This window comes from Misgurnus anguillicaudatus, chromosome 17 (genome assembly GCF_027580225.2).
Source record: "Misgurnus anguillicaudatus chromosome 17, ASM2758022v2, whole genome shotgun sequence".
Classification (NCBI taxonomy): domain Eukaryota; kingdom Metazoa; phylum Chordata; class Actinopteri; order Cypriniformes; family Cobitidae; genus Misgurnus; species Misgurnus anguillicaudatus.
The window spans coordinates 8,857,560-8,875,874 of record NC_073353.2 but is presented as its reverse complement, the minus strand read 5'-3'; the positions used below and the strand labels follow the sequence as shown (position 1 = coordinate 8,875,874).

At 36.5% G+C, this 18,315-nt stretch overlaps 1 protein-coding gene across 1 annotated transcript in view; it reads left to right on the top strand.

Annotated features, from left to right (window-relative positions):
* The window catches only part of vwa8 (von Willebrand factor A domain containing 8), a 146,785-nt gene that overhangs the window by 47,597 nt on the left and 80,873 nt on the right, over nucleotides 1–18,315 (top strand). The window contains exons 20-28 of the mRNA XM_055215439.2: nucleotides 155–231; nucleotides 1,711–1,786; nucleotides 3,323–3,458; nucleotides 3,548–3,667; nucleotides 6,637–6,842; nucleotides 11,326–11,477; nucleotides 15,671–15,779; nucleotides 15,884–16,022; nucleotides 16,309–16,496. Of these exons, the coding sequence (XP_055071414.2) occupies nucleotides 155–231; nucleotides 1,711–1,786; nucleotides 3,323–3,458; nucleotides 3,548–3,667; nucleotides 6,637–6,842; nucleotides 11,326–11,477; nucleotides 15,671–15,779; nucleotides 15,884–16,022; nucleotides 16,309–16,496 (1,203 nt within the window). The remainder of the gene's footprint in view (nucleotides 1–154; nucleotides 232–1,710; nucleotides 1,787–3,322; nucleotides 3,459–3,547; nucleotides 3,668–6,636; nucleotides 6,843–11,325; nucleotides 11,478–15,670; nucleotides 15,780–15,883; nucleotides 16,023–16,308; nucleotides 16,497–18,315) is intronic.

Genomic DNA, 18,315 nt, shown 5'->3' with positions numbered 1-18,315 from the left:
CCATACATCAATTAAAAGTTTATTTATTTATGTCTTTTAAGCTTTAGATGTATAAATCTCAATAAAAAATACCCTTATGACTGGTTTTGTGGTACAGGGTCACATCTCATATGCAACATTTTTTGGTGAACTAATGTTTTCACTTTGTTCACAGGGTGTTGGGAAAAACAAGATTGTTGATAGATTTTTGCATCTTCTGAACAGGCCAAGGGAATATCTTCAGCTCCACAGGTAGTTTTTTTTTTTTTTAGTTCTCCTCAATAAACTAGTCCATAGGTTAATTATTATGAGAAACTGCTCTCCTGTAGACTTTATAAGAACCTGGTTACATGGATACATCGGAACTGACCCATATCCACTGACATCATGCGTATTTTAATGTGCCTAATGCTCATTTGTAAATAACTAGGTAATGCAACCTCTAAACAACACCATGAAAGCAGAAGAAAAACAGGGACACCTATTTTCAGCTCTTTCTTAGAAAGATAAACATCTAGTCACAGATGCATCATACTGTAGGAGTGTTTTCCATTAGAAAATGAAACTTCCTTTTCCAAACTCATTTAATGCCTGAACAAAAATAGTGTACTTACTGTATTGTGGTCTAGAGTGAGCCTGAAAAGAGAAAACCTGGCGATATCAGGGAATTTTTACACTCGCGATCTCCAGACTTGGAGTCTTATGGAAATTAAAAACATCTGTTTTTATCACCTATTAGTCAGATCTCTGATATAAGACCCTGTGTTAAGCCCATCTATGGGAAGACATGGGAGTTATCTTTCTAGTTTCTTGTTGAAAGTTAAACCAAAGTCACACCCACACTTGCGTTATGGCCTCATTAGCAGTTACAGAAATCTTAAAAAAGGCCAAAATAATCACTTCAGGGTCCTCATTTCCAGTAAGTCCACAGAGAATTGTGTCACATGTAAAACCTTCAGAATTAGACAGCCCTTTGTCCATCAAGCTGAATTTAGGTTGCTTCATATTTATGTATGACCTATCAATATGAATCAATGAATTTTGTAGTAAGTCCTCTGAGAGGTCAGCTGTAAATTTACAGTATACATGCATACAGTGTTGTGATGATAAATAAGGAGCTCAGATGCAGAAGCGGGTAAACGCCACCTTTGTCAAAAAATGAGATATTAACCAAATGCTCACGTATTATATGTTCATCAAACACTTTCACTTCAAATCCGCTTATTTCTGGACTCAGGTCAGTCGGAAATGCTGATTTGTTGGCAGAATCCATTAAGAGTCTGATGCTCTTAATTAGGGATGCATAATGATGAATCGCGATTAATCTATAGCAGAATAAAAGTTTTTGTTTACATCATATATGTGTGCAAACTCTGTATAAAACTTTGTATAGATAAATACACACACATGCATGCATATATTTAAGAAATGTTTACATTTGTATATTATGTATAATTTATATTATATATAAATACTTAATATATAAATATATATTCTTTCTTAAAATTATACATGCATGTGTGCATATTTATATATACATAATTATTATTCACAGTTCACACACATATATGATGTAAACTTTTATTCTGCTATAGATTAATCGTGATTCATCGTTATGCATCCCTACTCTTAATAAAAAAAATCATTTACAAGAAAATATGTCTGAAGCACTTCAACATCTGAGCTGTTTATAGACTATGTTTTGAAAGTTTTGGTCTCACCCTTCAACAGAGATACTACAGTCCAGACTTTAACTCTGCAGCCCTCTGTTCAAGATGGAGTCATTGTGTATGAAGACTCTCCATTGGTCAGTATTAATCTGTTTTCGTGGATCTGTTTCTAGTGAGCTGCCTATGTGGGCAAAAATGAAACACTGCAAGACATGAAGAAATTCTTAGTTTTGTGTCTTGATTTCCAGCATAAATATCAAAATATTTCTAAATCAAAGTCAAGATCATTTGTCACAAAAAAATTAGGTACCTGGTGTACTTGCATTAGCCTAGTTCAGACACATTACTACATTAAAGTGTGGTAGTTTGGGCGTCGTCCATCTTTTTTTACAGTCTATGGTACACACTGATTGCAAATGTCATCCTCAAATCTGTCATTCATGTGAAGCTCTTGGCTGCTGCAGGTGGTTGCTGTTTTTGCATTCTAGATCAATAACTTACAAGATTTGTTTTACTTAAGATGCTGTCTTGGGTAGCAACGATTTGAAACAGTACATCATAACAATTTGATGCAGAGCCCATTCATTTCATACACTCACTTACAAGCAGCTATAGGATTTATTAGATTTGTGGATGTGCATCATCTCTGTGCTTGTGTCCATCCTGTGATGCACTGGAAATCAGCAGTGTGAAGTGTAAACTTTGCATAGTGATATTTATACATCTATCAGCAGATGGTCCAGACCACTGCTCCAGCGAGGACAAACACATTGCCAGATCACACCCGGAGGACACCCCAGCACAGACGAGGGAAACGACGTTAAAAATTAATGAATGACCTCAACGCCAGTGTGTTATAATCCTCCACGCTGCTGTTTCTATAGTCCGTATGTTGTTTTGTTAGCGTAACGGTGCCATTTAGATACGTTGTTTGTGAACCAGGGTCGTGGGTGTTCTTTGGAAAAGGCTTTTAACGATGTCTCTGCTCAACGCAAGGTGGAAGGAGATGAAAAGCGGGCTGTGACTACAAGTTTAGCCCCTTAATTAGCACCCAGCGGCAGCTCTTAGGGTATATAAATACTCTTTAGGCTTTGAAGCTCCTTCTGATGTCTCATCTGATATCAATGCTTTCGAATGGTCTTGTGTTTGGGATAAAAGCAACTAGAAAACCCCTCAAACAGCTCAGGGTGGAAAATAAAAGAAGGATGTCAGCTACATTGGAAGTATTGAAAACCAACTGACTAGGGGTATAATCATCGGATGTCCATTAACTCACGCTCATCTTTGATTTTATGTACACCGGAAGCGACGAATATGTGTTGTGATGCATCTTGCGACATTGACTTTCTGTTACACTGACAGCCTTGAAGCTGCACGCACACCTAAGACGGTTCATCTGATTAGCTGTCACCTGTAAATTGCATCATGAATAATTTTGGGGGGGGGGCAAGAATAACAACCGTGAAACAAACTGATCTTTGACATCAATGCCATAAGCAGACCACCCACATTTATACAGTATACCTGCAGCCTGATAAGCAACACTGGTACTTTTCGTATGCAAAATATTATCCAGTACTGTACATATAGAATTCTTAAAGGTACAGACTCAAAATTAATGTGTACATTTCGTTGCATAAAATGAAAATCTATGCTTGTGTGTTGATTTGAAGGTGAAAGCTGTGAAGTTGGGACATATCCTTGTTATTGATGAAGCTGACAAAGCACCAACAAATGTCACCTGTATCCTAAAGACGTTGGTGGAGAGCGGGGAGATGATCTTGGCGGATGGAAGGAGGATAGTGTCAGGTAAAACCAGCTGATAGGATTGAACATATACCATGTCAAAGATTGATCACTGACAGTTTTAAAACCAGGGTTGTTCACATTTTCCACAGATCCATTAGAAGCAGCAGGAAGGGTGAATGCTATCCCCATGCATCCAGACTTTCGGATGATTGTTTTAGCGAATCGACCTGGCTTTCCGTTCTTGGGAAATGACTTCTTTGGAGCCCTTGGTGAGACCCTTCCATAGATTGATTTGATTGAATGTACTTTGATCATATACACTATATGCAAGTACTGAATATAGTGCATAAATTATATATCAGTCCCTCCAATTTTTGCAGTTCTGCGATCGCGGAACCCAGCGCAAAATCAACAAAATGTCACATTTTCGATCCTGCATTTCTTATTTCACCGCAAAGTAATCGCAAAGTAATCGCAAAGTAATCGCAAAGTAACCGCAAAGTAACCGCAAAGTAACCGCAAAGTAACCGCAAAGTAACCGCAAAGTAATCATAAAAATTACAAATATTTTATACAAAATAAATACAATTATCTAATATTCTGTCATGGTTGGTAGTGCTGTGATTGATTGCAGTTGATTCGTAATCCGTACGGCTTGCATGCGATTCGCGGATTAATATGCTAATTTAAATAGGGAAAGTTTATCATTTGCATGTGTTTCTAAGGCTTGCAAATGTTAACATTTAAGTGATTTAAAACAATCTAACTGCAAAGGGCACTAAAGTGAGCAGATTTCTGTACGCACATGCGGTTAAATGTGTCTGCTCCAGCTCCAGTCAGACGTAATTCGTTTATGTCTTCAGTGAATTATAGAGTCAGAAACCAGTCTGTGTTGATTTGTTCTTAAAGAGACAGTAACCTCAATTAACCTACTTAAGTCTGTGTCATTAATGTTAATCAAACAACCCAAGAAATAGAGAAAATCACTTCCGTGGCTCTAAAAAAATAATAATAATATTTAATTCGTACAATAAATTGTTATTTTTCATTTAATTCGATTTCTGTACCTAATGCTAATTTTAGACCTTACTTAATGTGCAACTTTGTTCTTTTTTATAAATGTTTGTAATTTCTTTATTTTGTTATTAGATTTTTCCCACTCTTTTTTTTTGCTGATCTGAAAAATGATCCGATCCATGCCTCAAAAACCGTAATGTGATCCGAACCGTGAGTTTTGACATCCGTCACAGCCCTAATGGTTGTGGGTATACAACATTTTTGGCTTTATTTTACTAACGCACATGCACATCTCCTTCTAGCATGCACCCCGCTATATATGCTAACAAGGTACCCGCTAGGGTGCAGGATTCTGGCACACGTGCGCATGTCACCCCATGAGGACCGCACTCCTTTCCCCTTTTAGGCTTTGCACTTGAACGCTAACATACACACAGGTCAAAATGTCCATTGGCGAAATTAGGTACACAAAGGCGGTTATATAACGCACAGTTTAGGGAAAAGGTATTTTTGGACGTGTGGTTATTGGATTCATGCATTACTGTGTAGGTTTTTAAAGTGACAGCTGTCAGTGTTCATCAAAAAACAAACAGTACCTCATTAAAGAACTCTATGTTGACTTTTTACTTATTTGTTGACTTTTAAACAACTTTAACTTGATTTTATAAATTATGTCAACTTTTTAAGCCAAAACTTAATATTAGGGCTGTCAATAGATTAAAATATTTATTCTAGATTAATCGCATGATTTCATGAGTTAACTCGCGATTAATCGCAAATTAATCTCACATTTTTATCTGTTCTAAATTCACTTAAATTTGTATGTTTTTAATGCTCTAATCAACATGGATTTGGACAAATATATATATGCTATATGCAAATGTATGTTTAAAACAGCCTGTTTGCATTTTCAACAGAACCATCAGCCATAGTTTTATATATGATATTTTTCCTTTAGAGACCTTGTTCTTTCACCATTTCTGTTTGCTGCTGCATCATTTGTGACCTGTGCTGGCAAATAGAGATGGGATGAGCAAATTTTCTAAAATGAGTCATTTATATTTTAACATTCTCTATTAAAAAACTTCAAAACAATGCATGATTTGTTTAAATCTGACAAAGCATGACAGAACTACACCTGTTTACGCAAAGCAAAAACAATATCAATACAGTATATGTTAAATATATGTTTTTCTTTTATTGTTCAATTTTGACATTAAGACAGACCGCTTTAAAATACTGTACACTGTAAAAAAAATTCAGTAGAAATTACAGTGTTATTGCAGCTGGGTTGCCGGTAAATTACCGTAGATTTACATTTATGTTATTTACTGGCAAGAGTTTGTTCAAAGTTAAATCAATTTAAAATATTAACAAGTCTTGATCTTTACAGAATACAACTATACAATAACAGCCTCATGCAAAGCATTCTGGGAACCAGAAATCATCATCAAACTTTTTCTGTTTTTTGCTTCAGATTTTGTTTTCCAGAATGTTTTTCTTGATGCTGTTTTTTTACGTTTGACTCTGTAAAGACAAAGACTTGCAAATGTTTAATGTTCATTTAACCCTGAACAAAATGTTGCCAGTAAAAAACATAAATTCCAATCCACGGCAAGTTACCGGCAACCCAGCTGCAATTTCTACAGAATTTTTTTACAGTGTAGGCTACCACCCGGGGACCACCTTTCTCCTAATTTTATGCGGCGCTGCACAGAACGATTGTCGAGTGACAATACTGTCCCGTGAGAGCATTATGCTTGCACAAGTAGTCTGATCTCTCGGTACTTTGATCTCATATGACAATTGCTCTGTGCAGGCGCTGCATGCAGTTAAACACGCTTATCGACATGCGCCTTGATATAATAGGTATGGGTATTTAATGTCCTGTCTAATTGATTATATGATTACAACAAAGCGTGACAAAACGTTTTTGTAGCTTAACTGCTTGAGAATTGCGTCAGCAGTGCAAAGGTCATAGGTTTGATTTACAGGGAACACATGTCTAATCATAAAAATCCTCCGTCTCAGCAGATTGGTTATCATAAAGCTGTCAGCATAGCCAATTCATCTTTTCATCTTATCTGCATAGCCTATTTGTTTCCATCCTGTCCTGGCTCAACTAGAATTTTCCAACCCCCTTCCAACCCCCAGCACCACCTGTCTAGATCTGCTCCAGGGTTCTCCATACCTATTTCTAATACTTAGTTCATTCACTCAGGTGACATATTTAGCTGCCATGCAGTGGACAACCCCAAACCTCAGGCAGAGTTTGCCATGCTAAAACAATACGGACCTGACGTTCCTGATGCTATTCTCCAGAAGCTCGTGGCTGCATTTGGAGAGCTCCGGAACATGGCAGACCAAGGAACCATCACCTACCCCTACTCTACACGAGAGGTGGTCAACATCGTAAAGCACCTGCAGGTAATTCTGATAGACACCTGATGCATTTTTTACACAAAACCGGAAAATACTTGCAAACTGACTGCAATGCAACATCTGGGAAATTCAGATCCAGATCTTAAAATTTGTTCGTCTCTTAATGGCCAAGTGGGAGATTATTTTCCAAAATAAGCGACAAAGCTGACCCGACACACTCTGCATAAGATCCCCAGGCTCAGAGAATGTCTCTTATTTTAAGAATTCAAACTTTGACTGACATTTAATAGATAAGTGCCGGGAGGTTGAGTCTATGTAACTGTGACAAAAGGAAAGGTGCCTTGAGAGAGAACGTCTCTGTTTCTTCATCAGCCCACTCACACCTTGATCTGACATATAGAGGCCACACTACCATTCTAGATCGCCTGTCTCTGGGGTTTAACTCTGCTGACATACAAACAAGACTTACCAGCCTCCTGCTCCTCCTCGTACTGCTATGGGAGGTGCAGATATACTGATGGAATTCATCTGTCACTTTAAATGAGGCATCGGTTGTCAGAAAAGATTACTCAAACATCAATGAATGCAAGCAGGATTTAGAGGCCTGCACTATTTAAGCCTGGACACGATTGAATACATTTTCCCTGCCCCATCCCCTGACCTTTGAAACATTTCGATTTATAAATATATTCAAATATCGGACCCAACACGTTGAGGTTCCAAAAAGGGGGCAGTCATGGCCTAACGGTAAGAGAGTCGGCCTTGTAACCCGTTTTGAAACTGAGGTGCCCTTGAGCAAGGCTTGTTTCCCACAATTGCTTCCTGGATGCTGCAGTGAATACTGCCCACTGCTCCTTGTGTGTGTGTGTTCACTACTCAATGGGATGCAGAGGTCACAATTCAGGGTAGGGATCAAGGGATAGGAAAGTGTCCATTGAATGAACACTTTGCGATCTTGCCGGAATATCTTGGAATATCTTCATATCTTGGCTGGTGCTGCGTCTTATAGTCAGGTGCGCCTTGTAGGTCAGTGTGAATTAATTTTGACATTTATGAGGCAAGAGACATCATTACCGTCTACAGCCGTGAGAGTTCGCCATATGCTGCTTCTGTATTTATGTAATTCATTGGATTCAGTAATGTGGAATGACGAATCTGCGAACTTCACGCTAGTTGGCTTGTTCGGTTAATTTAGCCTATTTAACCTTTCGTTTAAATAACTGATAATATTACTTCAACGTACAGACATCTATTCAGCCTGCTGTTCTGTCTGCTATTGTTTAGTTGAATAACTTGCCTTTCCAGATTAAATGTCTTTTCTTCGGCTTGGATTTTGTGAAATAATTTTCTAAATAAACGCGACATATAGTCCACTGTGACTTATATATGTTATAGTTTATATATACTTATATATACTTATATATATGATGCGGTTTATACTCAGGTGCGGCTTATAACCCAGAAAGTACGGTACTGCTTTTCGCCTACTATAAAGTATGGAAGTAGGTGGTTTCGGACGCAGGCTTAAGGGGGTCGCACACCAGGCCGCGCAGCTCAGCGCCACGTCGAGTCGCGTCTAGGACAACTCGGAGGTATCGCAAAGCGGAAGTGCACATTAAATAGCGCGAGCTTTGTCCAATAGAATCTACTTCAAAATGCAAAATATACGTTAGCAGCCAATGTTAATCATTAATGATTTGGGACAAATATGATGTTATTTAATGTTAAACTATGTGAGTGGCGCTGTGTGGCGAGACAGGGATTTGAGCTTCCTGAGTCAAAGCTGGGCGGCGCCGGTGTGCGTATACTCATAGAAAACAATGTGTTCGATTTTTTTTTAATGGCGTGGCCGTGGCGCTGAGCTGCTCGACCGGTGTGCGATCCCCTTTAGTCTACTTCTAACTCTGTCCGATCTGGGATACACAGACACCTCTGATCAATCAATAATAGCAATTTATGCCTAACATCAGTCAGTAATCATGACTCTTCCCTGTGGGGTTGCACCACACATAAACAGGATGTGAAAGATAAATACTGTATAAATACATAAATATCACTGGCCCTAAGCATCTTAACACTGTCTTTTGTTCAATGGAGATCACAATCAATGCCCAGGTTAGCTTGGCAAGATGAAATTGTATTGATTTTCCTGTTTTTGTTGGTTGCGCAATCATTTATGTTATAGACTTTATGTTGTCTATGTACTTAAGTACATGTAGCCTGTGTAATCTCAGGTAATCAAATGTGATTTTGCATTAATAACTGTGGATGGCCGGTCTTTCAGAAATTCACTGCTAGCTTAAATGAGTGTATTACATCCATTAAATGTGTTTTTGGTGCAGTGATGACAAATAGATAGATTTTGGATTTGTTGTATGTCTTTAGGCTTGTGTTTGTGGGTCACAGGATGTTTTTTGGGTCAGGACTGATAAAGGGTGGTGCGGTATATAAACTGCAGTATTGTAAGACTTCAATCAAACTTGAGACTGTTACCATAGCAACAGAGATGTATCTCACAGTCATCTCACAGTAAAGAAACATTAATCACTATAGGAGCCCACAGAGTAAGTGTTTTCAGCAGCTGTAACACACTGTTATTGACCTCATTAAAGGACAAGTTTGGTATTTTACACTTAAAGCCCTGTTTTCAGATTGTTTATGATGAAATAGAACGGTTTTGACTGAAATTTGAACATATGATGCTGTCCTGAGAATTTTGGGGTGTTTGTTGTATCACCTCCCACCTCTACAATGGGTGTATAGGTGCACTGGAACAATCCTTCCTAAAATGCATTAAACTTTCGTTTACAAAGACGTGAAACTCACCGAGTGGTCAGGGGTGTTCACTGATATGCTCACACAAAAATCGCTGCAAAAGATGCTTTCAAATTGGAAAGCAAATTGGTCTCATATTTACTGACAAATGTAGAAAAATCTTAATTTTCAAAGGGAGTGTACTCATGTACGCTGTGCACTGTATATATATATATATATATATATATATAATATTAAAATATTTAATCTAGATTAATTGCATGATTTCATGAGTTAACTCACGATTAATCGCAAATTAATCTCTCATTTTTATTTGTTCTAAATTTACCTTAATTTAACAATTTTTTGTTTTTTAACTATAATCAACATGGATGTGGCCAAATATAGATGCTTTATGCAAATTTACATTACACCAGCCTGTTTACATTTTCAACAGAACCATCAGACATTGTTTTGTATATACATTTTCCTTTCAGAAGACCATTTTCTTAAAATAATAGATTTAATAAATAGACTTAGCACACACAAAGTCAAAACAATATCAATATATGTTAAACTTTTTTCTTTATTTTTGTTTGATTGACATTGAGACAGACAACTTTAAGATCTACTATAATGCAAGGATCTTTACTGTTAACATATCAGATATTTTTCCACAGTTAACCAAACATTCACTTCCGATATAACAGATTATAGGCCCTACCTGCCTGAATTCTTGTCAAAACAGATATTTTTAAAACTGTAATTTTGTGTGGATGTCTACATATCGGAGTCGCGCACTCGCACCTCTGTGTGTGCATGCGAGGAAGATCGTTTTTGAGTTTTGTCGCTCTTAATAACTCTTTAAACATTAATCAGGTCCCGAACTTTATCTCTCTTAATAACCCTTTTAACATCAAAGAGGTCCTGCAATTTATTTTTAAATTTCTGCATGCTTTAAAACGAAACCAAAATACGCGGATGGAGACCCATCTTTGCATTAGATCATTTATGACGGTTCACCTCTCATAAAACATACAAATAAATAATTTTAGATGTTTAATGACTTTGGAGCATTGGATTTGCTTGACGAGAGCTTAATGTTCTTATTTTTATGAAAACCTCTGACTCATAGCACGGGTCACAGTAAGGCTGCGTCCTAATATATCCAACTATAGGTTGGACCAAGGGCATTGCGTTAATCACCGTTAATAAAATTATATTAATATAAATATATATATATATATTCTAATAATATTTCTATAACATATTTAATTATTTATTTTTGTTTTGTCTCAAAACTTGATTGTATAATGAAAGTCCTTTGTTGTGTTACTTTGTTAACACTAAAAATCAGCTTGCTTCAAATATGGACATTTTCTAAGTTAATTTAGGGTTTGTGCTTAATATACCCAACAGTGGGTTGAAACAACCTTATATCTATATAACAATATGCACAGTAATATAATATAATATAGTATTTCTGATTTGACACATTGTAATCTTAAATAAATAAAAACTAACAGCAGAGAGCTCTCAAAATAAGGTTACACATAATTTTCAGGTAAATGTTCCTGTAGACAGATTGATAGAACATATCATTAGCTTGCAAAGGTCATGGGTTCAATCCCAAGGGAACACACATAATTATAAAGCGGACTTTGTAACCACTGTAAATCACTTGACGTCTGCCAAATGCATAAATATAAATGTTTTATATATAAATGCATAATTATTAATTATTTTGTGGGCTAACACTGTCCCATTTTCCCAGAAATTTCCAGATGAGGGCCTGGCCAATGTGGTGAGGAACGTGTTTGACTTTGACTCCTATAACAAGGACACGCGTGAGGTGCTGATCACGGCTCTGCACAAGCATGGCATTCCAATCGGAGCCAAACCCACCAGCGTGCACCTGGCCAAGGAGTAAGAGCTCCTCATCTCTCCTTAGTATCCATGTGAATACATAATCATATAGTTTCTTGGACTTGTAAAAATGAAGTGGATCTGTTTAACATGGTCTTCGAAGCGCACACTTGAAGAAATGTACTGTATACCTGTACTTAAACATGAAGTGTGCAATTTCTGTACCACTAGTGGCATCTAGATAGTCACATTTATTTGCTGAAAACTTCATAATTTTGTTGCACATCCGTTGTTTGAACCACATTGGTTCAACAGTATTCAAGTTTAAGGTTAAAGGGCCTATATTATGCAATATCCACTTTTACAAGCTGTTTTGACATAAATGTCAACCTTACAATGAAAAAACACACCCTTTCCTTCTTTTTCAATTCCCATTAAATCAAAGCAATCTCATTAGATATGCTGTTTTGATTCTCTTGTTAATGTGATGTCACAAAAACAAAGCCTCGCCCACAGTCACTGACTGACTGGTTAATCTTACCCAAAAGTTTTTCTAAATATGTTTGTTAGCATGCTGTAGCGCTAATGTGGCTAAAGATACTATTGTCTGTATTCACAGGAATCAGATCTATTTTTAACCAAAAGTGCTTACTTTCTGTTGGTAAAGGAGTGAGGAACTGTAGCTCATTTGCATTTAAAGTTACACAGAAAACGGTGCTTTTTTGCTCCCACACAAATAAGGGCATTTTGGACATGTTATAATAAATAATCTGTGGGGTATTTGGACCTGAAACTTCACAGACACATTCTAGGCACACTTGAGACTTATATTACATCTTGTAAAATGAGCATAATATGTGCCCTTTAAAACACTCCCCACACCTGTTCGAAGCTTTTGCTGTACTTTTGAACAAACATATTGCAATTTTGTTTGGAGTTGCCAACGGTGCAGAAATGATACACTTCAACTTGAACTCATAAGCTGCTAATTTTAAATTTAATAGAAACCCTCAAATCTATTAAAAGAAAGCATACAATGAAAAATCTAATAAGACTAAATAACTAAAATGAATACTTGAATGGCAGGCGTTGTGACGGGATGATTTAACTATATATATATTTAAGCTATATCGCTCGAGTAGGAGTGTGATATAGCTCTATATCATCACGGCTGTGATTAGGCCAGGCCGAGTGCCGAAGGCAATCACAGCCGTGATGATATAGAGCTATATCACACGACTCCGAGAGCGATATTGCTTTTATACAACAGTTCGACGGCACACGTTTGAAAAACGAAAACTAAAAAACAACAACGGAGTTATTTTAAAAGCCTCTTTGTTTGAGAACTACTTCTTCCGCCACGGATTTGAGGGCGGCCAGAATGACAGGTAAAACTTTCGGCTGCTTTGAAGCTCATAACTCAATGGACGGAAAAGCCGTTTCTTTATATTACCGTTTCTTGGTCACAAAGTGTAGTTTTAAGATTAGTTCAGTCGAGAATGTATATGCATTATATTTAAATCTACAGTCGATTAGTAAAGATAGCGCCTGTTTGAACGTTTGCTTAGTGAGATTCGGTACGAATGAGAACCAAAGCATGAGCGGACATCAGTGTTCACTCGCCCCGCTGACCACCGCCCTCTCTGGGCTACATCTCTGAAAGGGATTCCCTGGCTCTCATGTTGGCCTTGTTTGTTTATGATCGTCAAAATGAGATCAAATTAGCAGTATTTGGTGTCATGATGAAACTATTACTTGTTTTTTTATTCATATTTAGTGTCTTTTGTGTTGTTATTGTTTTGGCGCGAGGTAAAAGTTAATAAAACTATACTTGTATAACGTTGCAATTGCTTTCTCATTTCATCTTAACGCGATACGAGCACTCGATTATTATTATTAAACTTCGTTCTTGTCAGTACTATATAAAACGTTTATAAAAAGTGTCAGAGAGATGTTTTTGCATGCTGCTTATAAATATATCAGTGGCGATATCTCATAACATGTTTTAATAGTCACGTCACGATAAAATAAATGATCAATGTTCACATTTAAAAGCTGCGGTGCTTACCTGCAGTTCCACTGTGTTTTCGCGTTCTGATAAGAGATATAGCTCCCGAAAAATGATGAGCCTGTTTAGGACCTCCATTCACTAGGTGGCGGAATGATACGAAAGGTGAAGCGGTTACAGTGCCGTTATCAGCACAATATTGCATAGCTCTTAGCCAATCAGATTCGAGAACCAGAAAGAACTGTTGTATAAATATATATATATATATTTTTTTTTTTTCCCAGAAATTATCTGTTGTTCTTAAGGCATACAAATGGATTGGGTTTTTGGGGGAACTGTTCCTTTAAGGCACATCATTGTAATTAATAATGTTTTCAAGCGCATTTCAGTGTTTCACTATTGTAAAATTTACATTTTCAATAAAGGAAAATATTTGTTTCTTCTGTCTCATATTTGTCTTTATTCACTTGCTTATAAGTGCAGTTTTGCCATCTTTCCTAGATAAATGTTTAACAAAATAATTAATAAAAAATGTAGTGAAGAAACAAATATTTTCTGATTCTTTTAACTCATTCCTTGCCAGCCACTTTTTGAAATGATTTGCATTTTTTTGTGATTTTCACAAAATGCCTACCTTCTAAAAATATATCAAATGAAAGAACAGACTCTCTGCTTTCAAACTGACAAGCAAAATGAAGAAAAAAAAACGTTTCATCCTATCTTTATATTTTTCTTTGCTTATAAACTCTCGCATACTTGAATGGCAGGCGTTTTTTCTCTTAAAAAAATAGCAAAAAGCTGAAATCATTGCATTTTTGTTAAGGAATTTTGTTAAAGATCAATTTCAGAAAGATTATCAAAACATACACAGAGTTTAAAATTAGTAAATCATTTTTTGCTTCAGTTTTTTATAAATTGGGTAAGTGCACCATCTCGTGGATAATTGCAGTCAGATTACCATAAAACCTCATCAGGAACACGTTTTCTCTTAATTGACAGATAACTCGTCAATGGCGGGGAAAGAGTTAAAGGTTTCCTAAAGTGAAACAAATGGAAAGTTTCTTTCAAACTATTGTGTGTAATACAGTATCAATTAAGAATTAAGTCTTTTGCTATAAATTACAGTAATGTTTTATGGATGGTAATGATATCTCATTCCACATTGAAAGCGATAGTTCAGCAAATAATTTAAACTACCCCATGATTTACTCACCCTCAAGCCATCCAAGATACATAATGTATGTCCATCATTTTTCAGACAAACACAATTTGAGAAAATGTCCTTGTTCTTTCAAGCTTAATAGTAATAGAAACAGGGTCTACAACTTTTAAGCCCTAAAAAGTGCATCCACCCTCCACAGTAATCCACATGGCTTCAGGGGGTTAATAAAGGCCTTCTGATGGCAATTGATGCGATTTTGTAAGACAAATGTCCATATTGGAGCCTATATGTTGGATCCATGTTGTCAGCTTATGCACATTGTGTTTGTCTATTGTTGTGACCTAGCCGAGAATCAGATCACATTTAATGGCAAATTACTGTAGAAAACCAGTTTATTCCTAGGGGTTCACATACTTTTTCTTGCCACTGTATCTCGGATGGCTTGAGAGTGAGTAAATCATTGGATAATTTTAAATTTTGCTGAACTATCCCTTTAAAGGTGCAGTGTGTAAATTTAAGCGGCATCCAGTGGTGAGGTTGCGAATTGCAACCAACGGCTCAGTCCACTGCTCACCCCTCCTTTTAAAATGCATAGAGAAGCTATGGTACACACCACTGTAAAAATATGTAATTGACGGAGACAACTTAGTAAAAAAGTTTGTCCATTAAGGGCTTCTGTAGAAACATGGCGGCACAAAATGGTGACTTCCACATAAGGGGACCCTCTGTGTATGTAGATAAAAACGTCTCATTCTAAGGTATAAAAACATAACAGTTTATTATAAAAAGGTCTTTATACACCCCTGATAATATAGTTTTGTGTATTATTTTGCATTTATGTCAAGAGATCCTTCTAAAAATTACACACTGCACCTTTAAAAGTAAAACACTGACTATGTGTACATGCACAAGAATATTCTGAAATTATCAATATGTAATCATATTTATATTATATAATTGTAGACCCACATGAGCCTGACTACCATAACCAGATCAAGCCAATATTTGGATTTAATAACTCAAGTCGTTTCTCACACGTGATTTTGTAATGCAGACAGACAAATATCAAATACCTTTTCCCAGGTTACCATTGACAGACTGTAAGATGGCAGGGTACTGGACCATAAATCAGGGTGCCAATGCACGCCGAAAGCTGTTGTGTCCAACGGAGTCCCGTCGGATAGATATCAAGGTATCATAAGCCTGTCCTTTTAACAGGCAAAATAAACATTACACAATGTGTTTATATTAGCATAATAAACTGTGGTGCACATTTGTTATCTGTGGTCTCTTCAGGGCCCTGTGTTTCTGCGAGTTCAAAGTTACCCCACTGAGAGGCATGAGTCCAGATCTATAAGCTTTACTGAGGAACAGGCTCACTGGCAAATCCCTATGAATGAGGTTAACATCGTCTGTGATGTCACCACTGCCAACGGTACAGTATGCCACGACATAACATCTCACTACAATATATACTGTCTTAGGGGTGAGCAGCATGACTAAAACCTTTATGGTGGTAATACAATCCTAAATCCTTGTTTTTTTCTGTGGAATATGAAAAAAATCAGATATGTTTGGTTTGGTGTTTTGAATACAGTAATTCCCCAAAAAACAATGTGCTTTAAAACCACCAAATAACTATTAAATAGCATAGCAGAATGTTGGTTGACATATTTTGTACAGTATCTTGGAAGTGCCTTGTGTGTGTTTTTGTATCATAGATTCGATTTATGTTACCACATGTAACCCAGTATCATTGTACGCCATGAAGGAGAAAGGAGACTCTGTACAGTGTATTGAGCTCTATGACATATTTCCTCGTACCATCAGCGGTGTGTGGCAGCCTTTCGTCTCTGTGGCAGCATTGGGCAACCCGCTGGAAGGCCAGCTGGTGCTGCATGAAGAACAGGTGTGTGTGTGTGTGTCTGTGTGTGTGTGTGTGTGTGTGTGTGTGTGTGTGTGTGTGTGTGTGTGTGTGTGTGTGTGTGTGTGTGTGTGTGTGACCTTTAACCCGACTCTTTTGCACCAGGCACCGCATGTAAAAGCATCGCTGTACACTTGCTGTCATTATCGCTCCATTTACAGGTATCACTGACGCCTCGATGTTTATCTGAGAAACACACTCTCTAAACATGGAAACAGAATATCATCAATAGATGCATCATTTCCATCAAGCCCGAGAGGGAAAACAATGGCTAATAATAGTTAAATGGCCAAAGATGAAAACCATTTTGAGTTTGCGCTCAAAGAGTCGCCATATTTTTTTACTACGTTTTAATGGACGTTGTTGTTGTTATGTTTTGAGGCTTTTTTTGCATTTTAGTCCCATTTTCTCCCCTCAAGTCCACTTATGATGTTAGTCAATAGTGCCTTTCACACATACAGTCTTTACTGGTAAATTGATAGTAATTTACTGTTTTTTTTTTTTTGTACTGTAATGGACCCAGATTAGTTTTACAACCATTTTATACCCCATTCAAACCATTTTTGGTGTTGGGGACGATAAAAAAAAATTAAAATTGAAACTACATGCCTATTTCAAAAAGACTAATAATTATTTAGTATTAATATTGACTTTAGACTGATATTACACACCACAAAATATATAAAATATAGAAACACTGTCATAAAAAATTATCTATTGTTGATGCCTATTTAGTACACAGAAATTGATGTCAAATAAAATACAGTGCAGCACATTTTATAGATTTTCTTATACTGTAAGTGTGTCAGTTTAATTTAGGCTATGTAAAGAGGTTTGTATTGAAATGTGCACAAAGTGGCCCTCATTTATAAATAAATGTAAACCCATATCATGTTGTATACTGTATGTGAATTACAAATATACGTAGATTACAAAATAAATGATAATTCAAGTAAAATATGTTTATCTTTGTTTTCAGACGGACTGTAAAACGAAACACACAGGGGTGCATGTAAATTAAATGTATATTTCTGAGCTTGGACAGCTGTTTAAAGCAAACTATAGTAATTGCTATACATTTTACTTTAGTGAATACTACATTTTTTTAAGCTGAAATGTCATTTTCCATTTGTTAAACTAAACGAAACATTTTTTCTAACTTTTACTCATTATTCCTTTTTAAATAGGATATCAAATGAGTAAAACATACAGTACTATCTTAAAGAAAAACACCACAATTTTTCAATATTTTACTATGTTCTTACCTCAACTTAGATGAATTAATACATACCTATCTTTTTTCAATGCGTACACTTCAGTGTTTCCCACAGGATTTGTGGCGGTGATGACGTCACACGCTAATTAGCGTATATGTGACGTCATCATGTGTTTGCGTTTGATCGAGTGTTGGCACCTCAAATATGTTTCACTTCTACTCTTTGATCTGTCACATTTAACACAACTGAATGTTATATTTTTACATATTATCAGTTCTGTTGTCAGACATAAAATGAGTAGACTATAAAATAGTTACTAAACACAACCCAGTAACACCTCGTGTTTAATCCAACTGCTGCTAAAATCATGATTTATAAAAGCGACGTCTGACAAAATCACCATACATTAACATTGAAGCCTAAGTGCTGTTGCTCTTCTCATCAATGTCTTGTTAAGAGCCCATTTTTATTTTAAATGTGAGTTTTATTATCGCGTATAGCGCAGACAATTGGGTGCAAATTCAGAAATATGAAAGAATACACAGTAACTGTTACACAAAGTTACTACAAAACATGTGCGCAGGCAT